Here is a 19,052-nt window from a genome sequence, read left to right on the forward strand (position 1 = left end):
GACCCAGTAATGCCACTTCTAGGTGTACACCCAGGAGAAATGAAAACATTCACACAAAAACTTAGTAATGAATGTTCATAGCAACTTACTCAGACAACAAGCAGAAACAACCACATGTATATCAACTGATGAATGGATAAATAAAATGGTATATCCACACAGTGGAATATTATTTTGCAGTAAAAAGGAATGAAGAAAACATGCTACAACATGGATGAATCTTGAAAACATTAAGTGAAAGAAGTCAGACATAAAAGATCATGCATTGTATGATTCCATTCGTGTGACTTGTCTGAAATAGGTAAATCCATAGAAACAGAAAGTAGATTATTGGTTCCCAGGGACTAGGAGGTAAGAGGAGTGACTGCTAATGGATGTGGAATTTCTTTTGGGGTAATGACTGTTCTGTAATTAAATAGTGGTGATGGTTATATACTATGTGAATGTAAAAAACTACCAAATATATTCACTTTAGGAGGGTTAATTTTATGGTATGTAAATTATATCTCAAAAACAGAACAAAACAAAAACAACCCCACTACATCACTAAAAAGAAAAAAAGGATAAACAAAAAACTCATTTTATTCTTCACATTCAGAATGCATCTTAGCCCAGTGCTCTCTGCAAGGTAGAGTTTTGCAGGGTTATGTAGTCAACCAGTTTCCCTTCCTGTGAATGTAGTTTCCATGATGTTTTCAGAAATTGAATTGCTCATCACATATCCTCTTAATGGCCTGACTTACATTCTGGGGCAAGTTTGGGTTTTTGAAGCAATTCTGTCATCAGTTTTACAAAACTCATGAATTAAATCTTTCCCAGGGAAATCTTATGCATTATTTCTTTCTTCTACCATGAGTTTACAAATATATAAAGGAGGTATACTTTTAAAACATTCATCCAGCTTGCCACATAAAGAGCCAGTGTTTGCTTTTTCTGACTCCAGAGGACATGGGACATTATGCCAAATATTCAGCATCTTTTTTTTTTTTCAGTGGTAAAATGTAATGGTGTCTAGTTTCAGAATCGAAGTGTCACTTAACCCGCACATGTGAATGATAATTATATGGTTTTTTGTTTACATTATATGCCAGCTTGTGGATCAAGAAAAGGCTTGTGAAGAAGCTAAGCTTGGCGTCTGAGTGAAACAACACTCTCTGGGCCCATGTTCCCACTAGAAAAACTTGTCCAGTTACCTCTACCAAACGAATCCAGGTGGTGCAATTGTCGTGTGACCTTTTTGTCCTTTAAGTTTAAGTTCTTTTAGAATTTTCAGGAACATGTAGGGAGAGAGTCTTCTCTTTCCTAAACCAAAGGCATCACGAAGGCAGAACCTTTCAAATCATGTTGATCTGGCTGTGATAGCGTAGGTGCCTGCCCACAGGTGCCCATCATTCTTCACCTTCACTACGTGGTGCAGCCTAGGTGTAATATGCAGGTTACCTTAAAAAGGTCCTGAACTTCTGCTTGTTTTGAAGTTAAATTTTTTCAATAAGATCATCTTTTGTCATCATTAGTATCTGGAATCTTCAGTACTAACATTCACTTTTGTGGAGGGAAGGATCATGGACCGAGAGTCAGGACACTAGGACTCTGTGGGACCATTTATTGGCTGTGGGACCAGAATCACTGCACAAGAAATGGGGTTGGGCCAGATGGCCTTTTAGGTCCCTACTGAGTCTTAAAAATCCTATTCAGATGTTATGCACCAAATCAGTCATTCAGAGTTCCTTTATTTTCTTACCTTGTGGTCTTCTCACACCCCTTTAGAATGTAGCAACCTTGTACCTGTTGCCAGTGCAGTTGTCAGCAGCTCATGACAGTGAATGTGCTTTTTGCCTGCCCTGTTTTGTTTCTGTTTTTTAACACCTTTATTGTGGTATGGTTCCCGTACAGGAACCATACATATTACAAGTGTACAATTTGATGAACTTTGATACATGTATACACCAATGAAACCACTACCACAAATCAAGATAACTAGCATTTCCATCATTCCCAAGAGGTGCAATTTTTGAATTCTCAATTTATCCCTTCCCACCCCCTTTACCCCCTGGTAACCTTAAGTTTGTTTTCTATGTCTGTGAGTCAGTTTCTGTTTTGTAAATAAGTTCACTTGTGTCCTTTTTAAAAAGATTCCAACATATAAGCAATATATGGCATTTTTCTTTTTCTGGCTTACTTCATTTAGAATGACAATCTCCAGGTCCATCCATGTTGCTTTTTTATGGATGAGTAGTATTCCATTTTATACACACACACACACACACACACACACACACACACACACACACACATCTTCTTTATCCAGTCATCTGTTGATGGACGTTTGGGTTGTTTCCATGTCTTGGCTGTTGTAAATAGTGCTGCTGTGCACATTGGAGTGCATGTATCTTTTTGAATTGTATTTTTCTCTGGGTATATGCCCAGGAGTGGGATTGCTGGATCATACATGGTAAGTCTGTTTTCAGTTTTTTTAGGAACTTCTGTACTGTCCTCCATAGTGGCTGCACCAATTTACATTCCCACCAACAGTGTAGGAGTGTTCCTTTTTATCCACATCCTCTCTGGCATTTATCATTTGTAGACTTTTTAATGATGGCCATTTTGACTGGCATGAGTGATACCTGATTGTAGTTTTGATTTGCATTTCTCTACAATTAGTGATATTGAGCATCTTTTCATGTGCTTGTTGGCCATTTATGTGTCTTTGGAGAGGTGTCTGTTTAGGTCTTCTGCCCATTTTTGGATTGGGTTGTTTGTTCTTTTGGTATTAAGGTGTATGAGCTGTTTGTATATTTTGGAAATTAGTCCCTTGTTGTCTTTTCATTTTGTTGATGGTATCCCTAGCTGTGCAAAAGCTTTTAAGTTTAATTAGATCCCATTTGTTTATTTTTGCTTTTATTTCCATTACTCCGGAAGCTGGTTCAAAAAATGTATTGCTGTGATTTATGTCTGTGAGTGTTCTGCCTATGTTTTGCTCTAGGAGATTTATAGTATCTGGTCTTATATTTAAGTCTTTAATCCATTTTGAGTTTATTTTTGTATATGGTGTTAGAGAATGTTCTCATTTCAGTCTTCTACAGGTAGCTGTCCAGTTTTCCCAGCACCACTTACTGAAGAGACTGTCTTTTCCCTATTGTATATTCTTGCCTCCTTTGTCATAGACTAATTGACCACAAGTGTGTGGGTTTATTTCTGGACTTCTATCTTGTTCCATTGATCTGTGTGTCTGTTTTTGTGCCAGTACCATACTGTTCTGATTACTGTAGCTTGTAGTATAGTCTGAAGTCAGGGAGCATAACTCCCCCAGCTTTTTTCTTCTTTCTCAAGATTGTTTTGGCTATTTGGGGTCTTTTGTGTTTCCATACAAACTTTAACATTTTTTGTTCCAGCTCTGTGAAAGATGTCATTGGTAATTTGATAGGGATTGCACTGAATCTGTAGATTGCCTTGGGTAGTATGGCCATTTTAACCATATTGATTCTTCCAGTCTAAGAACATGGTATATCTTTTCATTTGTTTATGTCATCTTCAATTTCTTTCATCAGTGTCTTACAGTTTTTGGAGCACAAGTCTTTTGCCTCCTTGGGTTGGTTTATTCCTAGGTATTGTATTCTTTTGGTGTGATGGTAAATGGTATTGTTTCCTTAATTTCTTTTTCTGCTATTTCATTGTTAGCATATAGAAATGCAACTGATTTCTATATATTAATTTTGTATCCTGCAACTTTACCAAATTCATTGATGAGATCTAGTAGTTTTCTGGTCTCTTCTTTAGGGATTTCTATGTATAGTATAATGTCATCTGCAAACAGTGACAGTTTTACTTCTTTGTTTCCAGTTTGGATTCCTTTTCTTTCTTTCTCTTTGATTGCTATGGCTAGGACTTCTAAAACTATGTGGAATAAAAGTGGCTAGAGTGGGTATCTTTGTCTTGTTCCTAATCTTAGAGGACATGCTTTCAGTTTTTTACTGTTGAGTATGATGTTAGCTGTGGGTTTGTTATATATGGCCTTTATTATGTTGAGGTATACCTATATGCCTGTCTATGCCCACTTTCTGGAGAGTTTTTTTTTAATCATAAATGGATGTTGAATTTTATCAAAAGCTTTTTCTACATCTATTGAGATGATCATATGGTTTTTATTCTTCAGTTTGTTAATGTGGTATGTCAATCAATCATTGATTTGTGGATATTGAAAAATCCTTGCATCCCTGGATAAATCCCACTTGATCGTGGTGTATGGTCCTTTTAATGCATTTTTGGAGTTGATTTGCTAGTATTTTGTTGAGGATTTTTCATCTATATTCATAAGTGATGTTGGCTTGTAATTTTCTTTTTTTTTGTGATGTCTTTGTCTGGTTTTGGTATTGGGGTGATGGTGGCCTTATAGAATGAGTTTGGAAGTGGTCCTTCCTCTGCAATTTTTCGAAGTAGTTTCAGAAGGATAGGTGTTAACTGTTCCCTAAATGTTTGGTAGAATTTGTCTGTGAAGCTGTCTGGTCCTGGACTTTTGTTTGTTGAGAATTTTTAAATTACTGATTCAATTTCAGTACAGGTAATTGGTCTCTTCATATTGTCTGTTCTTCCTGTTTCAGTCTTGGCAAATTGTACCTTTCCAAGAAATTGTCCATTTCTTCTACATTGTCGTTTTTTGGGGCATATAGTTGCTCATAGCAGCCTCTTAATGATCCCTTGTATTTCTGTGGTGTCTGTTGTAACTTTTCCTTTTTCATTTTTGATTTTATTAATTTGTCCCTTTTTTCTTTAATCTGACTAAAGGTTTATCAATTTTGTTTATCTTTTAGAAGAACAAGCTTTTAGTTTCATTGATTTTTTTTCTTTGTTGAGTCTCTTGTATTTATTTCTGCTCTAATCTTTATGATTTCTTTTCTTCTACTCTGGGTTTTGTTTGTTCTTTCTCTAGCTGCTTTAGGTGTAGGGTTAGGTTGTTTACTTGAGATTTTTTTCTTGTTTCCTGAGGTAGGCTTGTATCACTATCAACCTCCCTCTTAGAACTACTTTCGCAGCATCCCAGAGGTTTTGGATTGTTGTGTTTTCATTTGTCTCAAAGTATTTTTTGATTTCCTCTTTGACTTCTTCAGTGACCATTGGTTGTTTAGTAGCATATTTTTAGCCTCCATGTGTTTGCAGTTTTTGCAGTTTTTTCCTTGTAGTTGATTTCCAACCTTTTGGCATTGTGGTCAGAAAGATGCTTGGTATGATTTCAGTTTTCTTAAATTTACTGAGGCTAGCTTTGTGGGCCAGCATGTGGTCGATTCTGGGGGATGTTCCATGTGTGCTTGAGAAGAATGTGTATTCTGTTGCTTTTGGATGAAATGCTTCATAGATATCAATTAAGTCCATCTGGTTTAGTGTGTTATTTAGGGCCTGTATTTCCTTACTAATTTTCTGTCTGGATGACCTGTTCATTGATGTAAGTGGGGTATTAAGGCCCCCCCACTATTATTGTGTTATTGTCGTTAATTCCTTTTATGTCTGTTAACATTTGCTTTATATATTGAGGTGCTCCTGTGTTGGTTGCATATGTATTTACAATTGTTATATCCTCTTCTTGGATTGATCTCTTGAGCTTTATGTAGTGTCCTTCTTTGCTTCTTGTAACAGTCTTTATTTTAAAATCTATTTTGTCTAAAATAAGTATTGCTGCTCCAGCTTTCTTTTGGATTTCATTTGCATGGAGTATCTTTTTCCATCTCCTTACTTACAGCCTGCATGTGTCTCTAGCTCTGAAGTAGGTCTCTTGGAGACAGCATATATTTGGATCTAGTTTTTGTATACATTCAGCCAGTCTGTGTCTTTTGGTTGGAGCATTTAATCCATTTACATTGAAGGTAATTATTGATACGTATGTTCTTATTGTCATTTTGTTAATTGTTTTGGTTTTTTTTTTTTTTTTTTGTAGGTCTCTTTTTTCTCTTTTCTTGTGGTTTAATGCCTAAAAAAGTTCCTTTAACGTTTGTTGTAAAACTGGTTTGGTGGTGCTGAATTCTTTTAGCTTTTGTTTATCTGTAAAGCTTTTGATTTCTCCATCAAATCTGAAAAAGAGCCTTGTTGGGTATAGTATTCCTGTATATATATATATTATATATATATATATTTATTGAAGTATAGTCAGTTTACAATGTTGTGTCAATTTCTGGTGTACAGTGTAGTGCTTCAGTCGTACATGAACATACATATATTTATTTTCACGATAGGTTACCACAAGGTATTGAGTATAGTTCCCTGTGCTATACAGTATGAACTTGTTGTTTATCTATTTTATATATATTAGTTAGTATCTGCAAATCACGAACTCCTAATTTATCCCTTCCCACCCCTTCCCCCGTAACCATAAATTTGTTTTCTATGTCTGTTTTGTAAATAAGTCTGTTTTGTAAATAATTCTGTTTGTCTTTTTTTTTTTCTTTAAATTTCACATATAAATGGTATCATACAGTATTTTTCTTTCTCTTTCTGGCTTACCTCACTTAGAATGACAATCTCCAGGTCCATCCAAGTTGCTGCAAATGGCATTGTTTTATTCTTTCTTATGGCTGAGTAGTATTCCATTGTATAAATATACCACATCTTCTTCATCCAGTCATCTGTTGATGGACAGTTAGGTTGTTTCCATGCCTGAACTATTGTATATGGTGCTGTTGTGAACATTGGGGTGCAGGTATCTTTTTGAATTAGAGTTCCCTCCAGATATATGCCCAGGAGTAGGGTTGCTAGATCATATGGTGAGTCTATTTTTAGTCTTTGGAGGAATCTCCATCGTATTTTCCGTAACAGCTGCACCAAAGTGCATTCCCACCAGCAGTGTAGGAGGGTTCCGTTTTCTCCACATCCTTTCCAGCATTTGTTGTTTGTGGACATTTTAATAATGGCCATTCTGACTGGTGTGAGGTGATAGCTCATTGAAGTTTTGATTTGCATTTCTCTGATAATTACTGATATTGAGCGTTTTTTCATGTGTTTATTGGCCATTTGTATGTCTTCATTGGAGAATTGCTTGTTTAGGTTCTGCCCATTTTTTGATTGGGTTTTTTTTTTCTTATTAAGTTGTATGAGCTGTTTTTTTCTTGTTAAGTTGTATGAGCTGTTTATATATTCTGGAGGTTAAACCTTTGTCAGTCACATCATTTGCAAGTTTTTTCTCCTATTCTGTAGGTTGTCTTTTGGTTTCCTTTGCTGTGCAAAAGCTTATAAGTTTAATTAGATCCCATTTGTTTGTTTTTGCTTTTATTTCTGTTGCCTGAGTAGACTGCCCTAGAAGAACATTGCTAAGATTTATGTCAGATAATGTTTTCCCTATATTTTATTCTATTTTTTTTTAACATTTTTTCTTGATTTATAATCATTTTACAATGTTGTGTCAAATTCCAGTGTTCAGCACAATTTTTCAGTCATTCATGGACATATACACACTCATTGTCACATTTTTTTCTCTGTGAGTTATCATAACATTTTGTGTATATTTCCCTGTGCTATACAGTGTAATCTTGTTTATCTATTCTACAATTTTGAAATCCCAGTCTATCCCTTCCCACCCTCCACCCCCCTGGTAACCACAAGTCTGTATTCTCTGTCTGTGAGTCTATTTCTGTCCTGTATTTACACTATGTTTTTGTTTGTTTTGTTTGTTTTTGTTTTTTAGATTCCACATGTGAGCGATCTCATATGGTATTTTTCTTTCTCTTTCTGGCTTACTTCACTTAGAATGACATTCTCCAGGAGCATCCATGTTGCTGCAAATGGCATTATGTTGTCGGTTTTTATGGCTGAGTAGTATTCCATTGTATAAATATACCACATCTTCTTTATCCAGTCACCTGTTGATGGACATTTAGGCTGTTTCCATGTTTTGGCTATTGTAAATAGTGCTGCTATGAACATTGGGGTGCAGGTGTCATCCTGAAGTAGATTTCCTTCTGGATACAAGCCCAGGAGTGGGATTCCTGGGTCATATGGTAAGTCTATTCCTAGTCTTTTGAGGAATCTCCACGCTGTTTTCCATAGTGGCTGCACCAAACTGCATTCCCACCAGCAGTGTAGGAGGGTTCCCCTTTCTCCACAGCCTCTCCAGCATTTGTCATTTGTGGATTTTTGAATGACGGCCATTCTGACTGGTGTGAGGTGATACCTCATTGTAGTTTTGATTTGCATTTCTCTGATAATTAGTGATATTGAGCATTTTTTCATGTGCTTTTTGATCATTTGTATGTCTTCCTTGGAGAATTGCTTGTTTAGGTCTTCTGCCCATTTTTGGATTGGGTTGTTTATTTTTATCTTATTGAGTTGTATGAGCTGTTTATATATTCTGGAGATCAAGCCTTTGTCGGTTTCACTTGCAAAAATTTTCTCCCATTCCATAGGTTTTCTTCTTGTTTTACTTCTGGTTTCCTTTGCTGTGCAGAAGCTTGTAAGTTTCATCAGGTCCCATTTGTTTATTCTTGCTTTTATTTCTTCTAGGAGAAAATTTTTGAAATGTATGTCAGATAATGTTTTGCCTATGTTTTCCTCTAGGAGGTTTATTGTATCTTGTCTTATGCTTAAGTCTTTAATCCATTTTGAGTTGATTTTTGTATATGGTGTAAGGGAGTGTTCTAGCTTCATTGTTTTACATGCTGCTGTCCAGTTTTCCCAACATCATTTGCTGAAGAGACTGTCTTTATTCCTTTGTATATTCTTGCCTCCTTTGTCGAAGATGAGTTGACCAAAAGTTTGTGGGTTCATTTCTGGGCTCTGTATTCTGTTCCATTGGTCTATATGTCTGTTTTGGTACCAATACCATGCTGTCTTGATGACTGTAGCTCTATAGTATTGTCTGAAGTCTGGGAGAGTTATTCCTCCAGCCTCTTTCTTTCTCTTCAGTAATGCTTTGGCAATTCTAGGTCTTTGATGGTTCCATATAAATTTTATTATGATTTGTTCTAGTTCTGTGAAATATGTCCTGGGTAATTGGATAGGGATTGCATTAAATCTGTAGATTGCCTTGGGCAGTGTGACCATTTTAACAATATTGATTCTCCCAATCCAAGAGCATGGAATATCTTTCCATTTTTTAAAGTCTTCTTTAATTTCCTTCATCAATGGTTTATAGTTTTCTGTGTATAATTCTTTCACCTCCTTGATTAGATTTATTCCCAGATATTTTATTACTTTGGGTGCTATTTTAAAGGGGATTGTTTCTTTACTTTCTTATTCTGTTGATTTATCGTTAGTGTAAAGAAATGCAACTGATTTTTGAACGTTAATTTTATAACCTGCTACCTTGCTGAATTCTTCAATCAGCTCTAGTAGCTTTTGTGTGGACCTTTTAGGGTTTTCTATATATAGTAACATGTCATCAGCATATAATGACACTTTTACCTCTTCTTTTCCAATTTGGATCCATTTTATTATATCCCTTTATATATAGAGTATTTAAGCCATTTTGAGTTTATTTTTGTGTATGGTATGAGGGAGTATTCTAACTTCATTGATTTACATGCAGCTGTCCAGTTACCCAGTACCATTTTCTGAAGAGACTGCCTTTACTGCACTGTATGTCCTTGCCTGCTTTGTCAAAGATTAATTGACCAAAATTTTTTGGGTTTATTTCCTGGCTCTATATTCTGTTCCATTGACCCATATTTCTGTTTTTGTACCAATAGCATGCTGTTTTGATTACTGTAGCTCTGTAGTATTGCCTGAAGTCTAGGAGGGGTATTCCTTCAGCTTCATTCTTTTTCTTCAGTAATGCTTTGGCAGTTCTGGGTCTTTCGTGATTCCATATACATTTTAGGATTGTTTGTTTAAGTTCTGTGAAAAATGTCCTGGGTAATTTGATAGGGATCACATTAACTCTGTAGATTGTTTTGGGTAGTATGGCCATTTTAACAATATTGATTCTTCTTATCCAAGAACATGGGATATCTATCCATTTCTTTAAGTCATCTTTAATTTTCTTAGTTAATGTTTTGTAATTCTTTGTGTATAATTTCTTTCACTTCTTTAGTCAGATTTATTCCTAAGTTTTGGGGGTTTTTTGGATGCAATTTTAAAAGGGATTGTTTCTTTACTTTCCTTTTCTGATATTTCATTGTTAGTGTAAGGAAATGGAACTGATTTCTGTATGTTAGTCTTGTATCTTGCTACCTTGCAGAATACTTTTATCAGGTCTAGTAGTTTTTGTGTAGAGCTTTTAGGGTTTTCTATACATAGTATCACGTCATCCACATATAATGACGGTTTTTCCTCTTCTCTTCCAATTTGGATCCCTTTTATTTCTTTTTCTTGTCTAATTGCTATGGCTAGGATTTCCAATATTATTCACTGTTGAATATTATTCTGGCTTGTGGTGTGCCTGACAGGGCACCCTGTATAGGACACTCTCTGGGAGAGGATCGTAGTGCAGGACTCACAGAGAGGGACTTAGATAGTAAAGCAGAGCAGGGTAATGAGAGAAACACAGAGGGAAGGCAAATGGCAAAGCTGTGAGGGAGTGGACATTGACACAGCCCCTAATAACAGTAAGAAGCAGCAAAAGTAGAATCAGGGACAAAGGAAGTTGACAGGTGAATTGCTTTAATTCCTTTTGGAGAACTAGAGCTGCTTTGTACTTGGCTTCACTTGCAGCTCCTCAGGGGATTTCCTTTGGGCTTCCTGGTTCCTCACTTTTTGTAGCTGTAGAGTAAATGTCCATTGTCTCGGAACCTGTTCTTCATGGCCTGAAGGAACCCCACAGACACTTCTCGGAATTGGTATTCCCATGTAAAGTAAGAATTTTCTAAAGTATTTCGCCAGAAATAATAAGGCACACCAATTGGCTTATAGTTTTATATGCCTGAAACACACTAGTATTCTCTGACAAATTGAGAGTAGCTAGTTAACAGCAAAACTTAGTTCACCTGTCCTTTAGATTATTCATTCATTTAACAGACATGGAAACATTGTGCCTACCATGTGAAAGACATTGTATTCTGCCCCACCTCCATTTTTATCTTTAGCATATATATTTTTTCTAATTCATTATTGCGAGATTATAGTTCCATAATCTTCATCTTTGCTGTCTTCATCACTGAGGGCTTCATTTTTGGAGGTGTAGAGCCTACATTCATTTTTTCCAATAACAGTCATTCATTGAGCAGGCCCTCTGCATTGCATTCTGCAACAATCTCTCATTTACTTCTCTCAGAAATCCTGGAAAACTGAAATGATTATTTTTCACATGAAGAATGTGAGCCTTAAGAGCATTAAGTTTCTAGTTGCATAGTAGTTCGTAGTAGAGCTGGGGCTGGAACCCAGATCTTTCTGAGTCTAAAGCTTCTACTCTTTACCCCTGGGCTAGATATCTGATCTTTCAGTTCACAAAACAAGTGAGTAATGAACACTGAATTATTTTTTTCCTTAAAATCCTCCTGGTGCTTTAGGCACAGGGCTAATGTGACCTCCTCCACAAAGCCTTTGGTAATCTCTGTCCTTATCCCTGCACTCTTCGTTAATCATGCTGAACAAAGGAAATCTCATATTTTACATCCTCACATCATTCTGAATTCTCTAGCACTTGTAGCACAAACCATCAGTTCTCTCTTGCTATCGGCCCGAAGCACCCAGCACAGAGTGTTGCACATGGAGTTGATGCTGGATGCATGTTTGTAGAAGTAAAGAATGAATGGTTTCCTTCTATCAACCTAGGACACTTTGGTATTTCTGTGCTGCTCTTGTTTTTGTGCTTTTAGAAAAAAAGAAATTGAAATAATTTTGAGCAAATGCTCTTGTGTCTTTGCATTTAAAGTGCATCTTTTATAGACAGCATTTGGTTGGGTCTTGTTAATCCACGCTGACAGTCTCTGCTTTAATTGGAGTGTTTAGTCCATTTGCGTTTAATTTAATTATTGATATGGTTGCATTGGTTCTGCCATTTTACTGTTTTCTGTTTGTCTCATGTCTGTTGTTTCTGTTCCCTCTTTCCTGAAAGTTATAAACTTTACAATATTGTTGATAATTTTTGCTTAAGATCACCTCAAATTTTAAAAACATATAAATCGTTTTTTATATTTACCCAGCTATTTAATATTTCCAGTGATCTTTATTCCTTTTTATACATCTGAGAATTACCATTTAGAATGCAGAGTTTTCTTTAGCGTATGTTATAGTGCAGGTCTGTTGGTGATGAATTCTCTCAGCTTTTGTGTTTGAAGATATCTTTATTTTCCCTTCATTTTTGATGGTTTTGTTGGAATTTTACAATTTGAGGTTGTTAGAAAATTTTTTCAGTACTTTAAAGACGTTCCTTTGTCATTTGACCTTCATTATTTCTGATCAAAAGTTAACCTATTGTTAAATACTATTTCCTGTATGTGATAGGATTTTTTTTTTTTCTGACTGCTTTCAAGATTTTTCTTTTATCTTTGCATTGGCAATTTGACTGTGATTTGCCTGGATTGATTTTCTTATTTATCCTGCTTGGTGTATATTAAGCTTGTTGGATGTATAAATTGTTTTATCCTCCAGTTTTGGGAAGTTAGGGCCATTATTTTTTCAGATTTTTTTGTCACCCATTTTCTCTCTGGTTACATGTTAGAGTTCTACATAGTGTCCCACAGTTACCCAGGCTTTGTTAGTTTTTCTTTGCAATTTTTTTTTTCAGATTGAATAATTTCTGTTTAACTTCAGTGACACTGACATTTTTTTCATTCCATCTTTCTCTGTTAAGACTATGCAGTGAATTTTTAGTTTTATTCATTTTTCTTTTCAGCTCTAGAATTCTTATTGGTTCTTTTTTTGTAGTTTTAATTTCTCTATTTCCCCTCTGTTCGTCCCCTATCCATATATTTTCTTTTATATCCTTTAAGTGATGTAAAATTCTTTTCTGCTAGTTACAACATCGGGGTAATTTTTGGTCTTAGTGTCTATATACTGCTTTTTCACTTGAGTATGGGTGGCATTTTCTAGTTTCTTTGAATGCCTAGTGTTTTTTTTTGTTTGTTTGTTTGTTTTACTGAACACTAGACATTACCAATGACACATTATGGAGGTTCTGGATTCTCCTGTGATCCCGTGAAGAATTTTTGTCTTGGCAGGTAGTTAAAATGGCAAGACTCAGGTTCTGAACTGCTGTGTCCCCTGCATTAGCAGCTGAAATCTTTGCTCAGTTCTTTCAGTTTCCAGATGCTACTGTTTTGCTGGAGCTCCCTGGGGTCTCCAGCCAAGTATTTGAGCAGATTTTATTTGCAGATTTGAAGGTTTATTCCCCTGTGTGGCTCCCTCCCTTTCAGGGTTTTCCCTCTAACTTTCTGACTGCCCTGCCAGCCCTGAACTCTGTCCACTGTCCCCCTGCACTGTGCCTTTTAGAGCCTGTTGAGTGCCCTCAGGCAAAAAGTGGCAGATTGGCGAATCTCACCAAATGTAGTTATTTTCTTTCAAGGGTAAACTCTCTTCCAGTTTCTGCGTGCTTTGGATCATTTCCGAGTGCCTTCAGATAATGTTTTGTCCAAATTCTATCATTGTTACGTGTAGAAGGGCGGCGTGACCAAGCAGCTTCATCACTGTTGGAAGCCACAGGCCAAGCTGATTCCTTTCTGGGCTTACATTCATAGCCCTCCTCACCCTCATCCTGTGCTCAGCTGCCGTGGAGGAGCCTGGGCTTTTCTGCAGGGAGCCGCAGTTCCAGCTGAGCAGCAGAGACGGTCCAGGAGCGCTGTGGGAGTGTCTCTGTTAGCTCGGACTATCCCAACAAAGAGCCGCAGGCTGGGTGGCTTAAGCAACAGAAATGTTTTTCTCATTTCTGGAGGCTGGAAGTCTCAGGTCAAAGTGTTGGCAAGTTTGAGAGTCTCTTGAGGCCCCTCTCCTGGGCCTGCAGACGGCTGCCGTCTCCATATGTCCTTATGGGGCTTTTTCTGTGTGTGTGCGTGTGTGCACCCCTAGGGTCTCCCCTGCTTCGGGTAAGGACACTAGTCTATTGGAGTAGGGGCCCACCCTTATGACCTCGTTTAACCTAAATTACCTCCTTAAATGCCTTGTCTCCAGGTATGGTCACATTGGATGGGGGTTAGGGCTTCAGCATATGGCTTTTGGGGAGGGGAGACACAATTCAGTCCTTAACAGAGAGGAATGGAGGCTGGGGATGGTGTGAGAGCAGGCAGGACACAGTCATTCATTGTGTGAATGCAGAGTGCCTGCTCTGTTCCAGCACAGAGTGAAGGGCCAGAGGCTCAGGAGGGACAAGACCCGCCCTGTCCCTGCCCTCAGGGAGCTCACACCTAGGGGGTTAAAAAGACCTGTAGACAGTGACATTGCAGAGTGATGCCAGGGACACAGGGTGCCCCAGGAGCACTGAGGGGGGAATGCCCACATCAAGTTACGGGGTCAGGGAAGGCTTCCTCGAGAAAGTGCCTTTCTAAACTGAAACCTGAGGGATGAGTTAGGAGTCAGCTGTGGAAGAAAAGTGTTTCAGGCCAGGCTTGGGGAATGGCAGGTGTGAGGGGCCCCAGAGCTGAGGAGGGCACACTAGGGGACAGTCCTTTAGTACAATAGGAGATGGGGAGCTTGGGGGAGTGAATGATCGGGAGGTAAGGCCGGGAGGCTGGCTGGGGCCACCCCCTTGCTGGAATGTAACTATCTGTCCCTCTAGAGAGGAGTCGTCTTCAGCTCGGGATCTCCTTCCCGGCAGAGCACATGCATGGGGAAGGTTGACAGGTGCCGTGTGTGATGATTTGGGGCTGGGGACTGAGGCGGGGAGGCTGGGTGTGCAGGTGACCTCGCCTCCTTGGTGAAGCAGGTAGGGGACCTGGAAGTTGCCCACCTCTCCTGGGTCACATGTGTGTCACTCACTGTTGTTCAGCCCTGGACAGCGAGTCCGCCTCCAGCAGCATCCGCTTCAGCAAGGCCTGCCTGAAAAACGTCTTCTCAGTCCTGCTTATCTTCATCTATCTGCTCCTCATGGCCGTGGCCGTCTTCCTAGTCTACCAGACCATCACAGACTTCCGTGAGAAACTCAAGCACCCAGTCATGTCAGTGTCGTACAAGGAGGTGGACCGCTACGACGCCCCAGGTAGAGCCTTCCCTGGATGGGCACCTGGCCCAGGTCTGGGGCATCAGCTTGCAAATACTCCGAGCTACTGTTGTGCTTCTGGTGCCATGCTGGGCACCACGGGCAGGGTGAGGAGTCCCAGCGCAGTCCAGGTGTAGGTTACACATCCCAAGAGCTGCCTTCAGTGCCCAGCCCAGTGTTGTGTGCTGAAGAGGGATGCGGGCTGAGCCTGTAGTGGTTGCTGCAGAAGCTGGGTGGGCAAGGAGCACTGCACAGAGGCAGGATCTGAGCTGGGCTTTGGTAGGTAGGAAGAGAATTTCTCTGGGAGGAGGATCCACAGAAGCAAAGGTGGGTGTGGGGAGGTGGGGGCCTCTCTGGAGAGGATGAGTCTAGCCTGGCTGGAGCCAGAGGCCAGGGATGAGAAGTGGGAGTTAAGAGTGGCAGGGAGGCCAGGCCATCCAGAGGTAGGTGGGGCCCTGCCTGGAGAGGGGCTCCTCGGCCACATGCCTCTCCTGTCCCTGCGGGGAGTCCAGTCCCCGAGTGAGGAGTCATCTCTGCTGTAGAGTAGACTGTCTGCTCCGGGGCAGTGGCACTGGCACTGAACTCTATGTGGAGTGAGCAGGGAGGCATGAACTCTGTGGGCTCAGGCTCTGCCCACCCGGCCTGTGTCACCTGCTCTGCCCTCAGGATGACCCCGAGGGACCCTCTGGACAGCCTGCTCACAGGGCAGAGCTGGAGTCTCGAGTCCGCTCTGCCTGGGGCTTCTTGATAACTGCTGGTCCTGGGGCCTCGCCCACCTGCCTGTCTCGTGATTGGCCCCCTTCTCTGTGTGTCTGCTTCAGTCTCTTTATCTGTGGGTTTTACTCTCTGTTTCTGGTCTCTTGGTCTCTCTGACTCTGCCTGTGTCTGGAGCCACATGCTGTTCTCCGTGTTTTCACCACTGAGGTTAGAACAGCTACCGTCTGTAAAGCCTTGAATGAGGTGCTTTGACCTGGGGAGAGGGAGGGACTTTGGGGATGCACATTGTGCACTTGGAGCTCCCAGTTGGAGCGGGAGGTGAGAGGCGGAGTGAGACCCGGGGACTCGCACAGCCGAGGGCGCCTGGTGAGCACAGGTGGTGGTGGTGCCGGGAAGCAGGCACTGCCAGGCTCAGTCTGGGAGGCCCCCTTGGAGGGTGTGGAGCTGGGTTCTGAAGTGGGGCGGGTTTTGGTGCGGGTGCTGGGGAGGCCGTGTCCCAGCCGGGAGAGGGCTTACTGAGGAGGCAGTTGCCTCCTCCCTCAGAGCAGGGCTTTCTGCGGGCAGGGTGTGTGGCTCCCCCTCTGTAACCCTGTTCTTCTTGCTCCTCTTAGTTAGGTGGTTGTTGGTGTGAAAAAACCTATATAATGTGATTTTAGGGGGGTGGTCAGGGACTGTGACTCCTGAATTCACTTTTCCCGGTTTGCCCTCCAGGCATTGCCCTGTACCCCGGTCAGGCCCAGCTGCTCAGCTGTAAGCACCATTACGAGGTCATTCCACCTCTGAGGAGCCCCGGCCAGCCAGGAGACTTGAACTGCACCACCCACAGGATCAACTACACGGACCCCTTCTCCAATCAGACTCTGGTAACTCTTGTCAGCCCGGGCTGGGGCTGGGCTGCATGCTCTGTCGGCCCCCAGCACACGTGGGGCGGTCAGGAGGGGGCGGGCCGTGGCGGGCTCGCCTGCATTCAGGGAGGGCATAGGGGTCCTCAGCCTTCTCTGAGTGACCATCAGGGATTCCCAACATTGTGATAAAATCCCGTCCTTTGATGGAAGGATGAAGTGCTCCAGGGTGGGGCTGGTGTGACCTAGTAAAGTGGGTCCTACACCTGACTGCTGGACCAAGTTGCCAGGATTCTTTTTGAAAATATAGATTTCAGGTTCCCCATGGGGCCAACTGGATCATCATTCCTGGGGATGGGGCCCAGGAATCCGTATTTTGAAATAACTGCCAGCATGAAGAAGGAGCACTGTGCTGGGGACGAGGACCCCAGCCCTGCTGTCCCCCAGGGCTCAGCTCAGCGGGGAGTGGACGGTGGGGAAGCGGCGCCTGCACAGAGTTCCAAAGGCAGGGAAGGAATTTTTTATTTATTTACATCTTCTCCGTTTCATCCCATATCCTTGTTTCCAGAAGGATTGAACAGGGCTGAGTAAGCTTTCCAACTCAAAGGGAGGAAGTAAAGGTTTCCTAGGCAGAGGAACTCTGCACCTGGACATAAAGGGGGGAAACAGCATGTTTGTGCCGTAGCAGAATTCCAGCGGTGGGTGTTTCTGGAGGCTCAGGTGTCCCTGATGAGCAGTGGGAGGCGGAGCTGTGGACAGAAGTAACGGTTAGTGAAGAAAGCACGCATGTCGTGCTGGGGAGCCAGGCCTGCCCCTCCGGCTGATAGGGAGCTACTGGTGGGTCTGAAGATGAGAGAATCACACAAGACTTTTTGTTTATTCTAAGCTTCCTCCTAAAATCCTGCTGAAATGATTCCCACTCCTTCAAAAAGAGAGTAAGATAAAATATCAGTCTTAGTCCTGTAAACCAAAAACGGGTACCATAGGTAGACCAGAAAGTTTGAGGAACTTTCCAAAACATGAATAGCAAATTGGGTCAGATTGGTGGAGCAAGATGAGAGAAAACCTAAACCCTAGAACAGATGCAGGAGAGGACTGCTGTCGAAGCGAAAGCTTTCCTTCCAGCCCCCAGCTCTGCGTCAGCACGTTCAAAGAGCAGGGTAATAATTACAGGATCTCCTGCTGGCTGTGCCGTTCCCCCTCCCAGGGCACACAGAGCTGGGGGGACCGTGTTTGCTCTGGGGAAAAGGCCCCGGGGCCGTTCTCTGCGTAAGCTAAAGGGAGAGTCCCTGCTTGCGCTTTGGGCCAGCAGAGAAAAACAGCAGAACTTGAGACTGGACCTCCACCATGGTGGGAGGAGAGAACCACCAGGAAGGAATGAGCAGTGCAGGAGGTGCCCGGCCTGCTGGCATCCGCCCGCTGCCTCGGAGCCCGGGACGAGGGCAAGCCTGGCAGAGGACCACTTAGGAAGAAACCCGCACTGCAGACCCGTACTAGTCAGTCTAGCCCTCAGTCAGAAATAAGAATGGAGAATTAAGGGCCACTAGACATTTACATGAAACCAATGACGTAAAAGAAAAGGACGGAGGGGAACACACAGAATGGACTCCAGGGAAGTGGAAGCTAACTTAAATGAAAAGGAAAATAACTTCTAAACATTTTAATGAAGAGCTGGAAAATACAGTAGAACGCCATCTCCCTGGATTCCCGGGTCTGTCCGTCCCCTCTGTACTGACCGGACGCCCGTGCACACGCTGAGATGGCCCCGCGGGCACAGGCTCTCTGGCCGCCCCTCCTCTCAGCTCCCACTTGAGTGGTACCCGTCCTAGGAGTCCTTGTGTTTATTCCCAGCCCTGCTCATGCCAGCTGTACTTGCTGTCAGAGTTATGTAATGTAACTAAGTATTAGAGAAACCCATGAAGGAAGGGCACAGGAGATTTGTTTCCATGAAAACTTAAGTTGAAAGAGGTTACTCCTCCAGCCCGGGGTGACGGTCAGTGTTCCCCACCATGGTGGCCCCTTGCAGTCCACGGCTGTAAACTAAGAAGTCCCCTGCTCCCTGGGCACCAGGTCCCCTCCCCGAACCAGTGCAGAGCAGAGGAGTGCAGTGAACGCCACATGGGAAAGGGAAGAGTGGGAAGCACACTGCCCCAGGCCGCGATGAACCCGGCGGGTGGGACCTGCGAGGTGTCCTGCCTTGGCCCCAGGTTGGTGGCGGGTGGAGTGGGGTTGGGGCTGCACCTTGGTAGAGACTCTGTGTCCTCAGTTCCCCCCGGCCTCGGCTGGGAGAGCCTGCCTTGGCGGGGATCCTCCAGGGTCAAATCTGCAGTGGCCACTAGAAAACCCTCCCTGGGCCGTGTGGCTGTCGGCTGTATAGACTAGGGGGGCTGAACAGCCCGCATCCCCCCATCCCCACTCCCTTCATTTGCAGTGAGATGTCTTCAGAA

General features: G+C 42.1%; 1 protein-coding gene across 6 annotated transcripts in view; it reads left to right on the plus strand.

Annotated features, from left to right (window-relative positions):
• The window catches only part of PACC1 (proton activated chloride channel 1), a 41,450-nt gene that overhangs the window by 15,217 nt on the left and 7,181 nt on the right, over window positions 1-19,052 (plus strand). For all 6 annotated transcript variants that reach the window (XM_010949489.3, XM_010949485.3, XM_010949488.3 and 3 more), the window contains 2 exons: window positions 14,837-15,046; window positions 16,475-16,626. In XM_010949489.3, the coding sequence (XP_010947791.1) occupies window positions 14,935-15,046; window positions 16,475-16,626 (264 nt within the window). In that variant the 5' untranslated portion in view covers window positions 14,837-14,934. The remainder of the gene's footprint in view (window positions 1-14,836; window positions 15,047-16,474; window positions 16,627-19,052) is intronic.

This window comes from Camelus bactrianus, chromosome 23, assembly GCF_048773025.1.
Source record: "Camelus bactrianus isolate YW-2024 breed Bactrian camel chromosome 23, ASM4877302v1, whole genome shotgun sequence".
Taxonomy (NCBI): Eukaryota; Metazoa; Chordata; class Mammalia; order Artiodactyla; family Camelidae; genus Camelus; species Camelus bactrianus.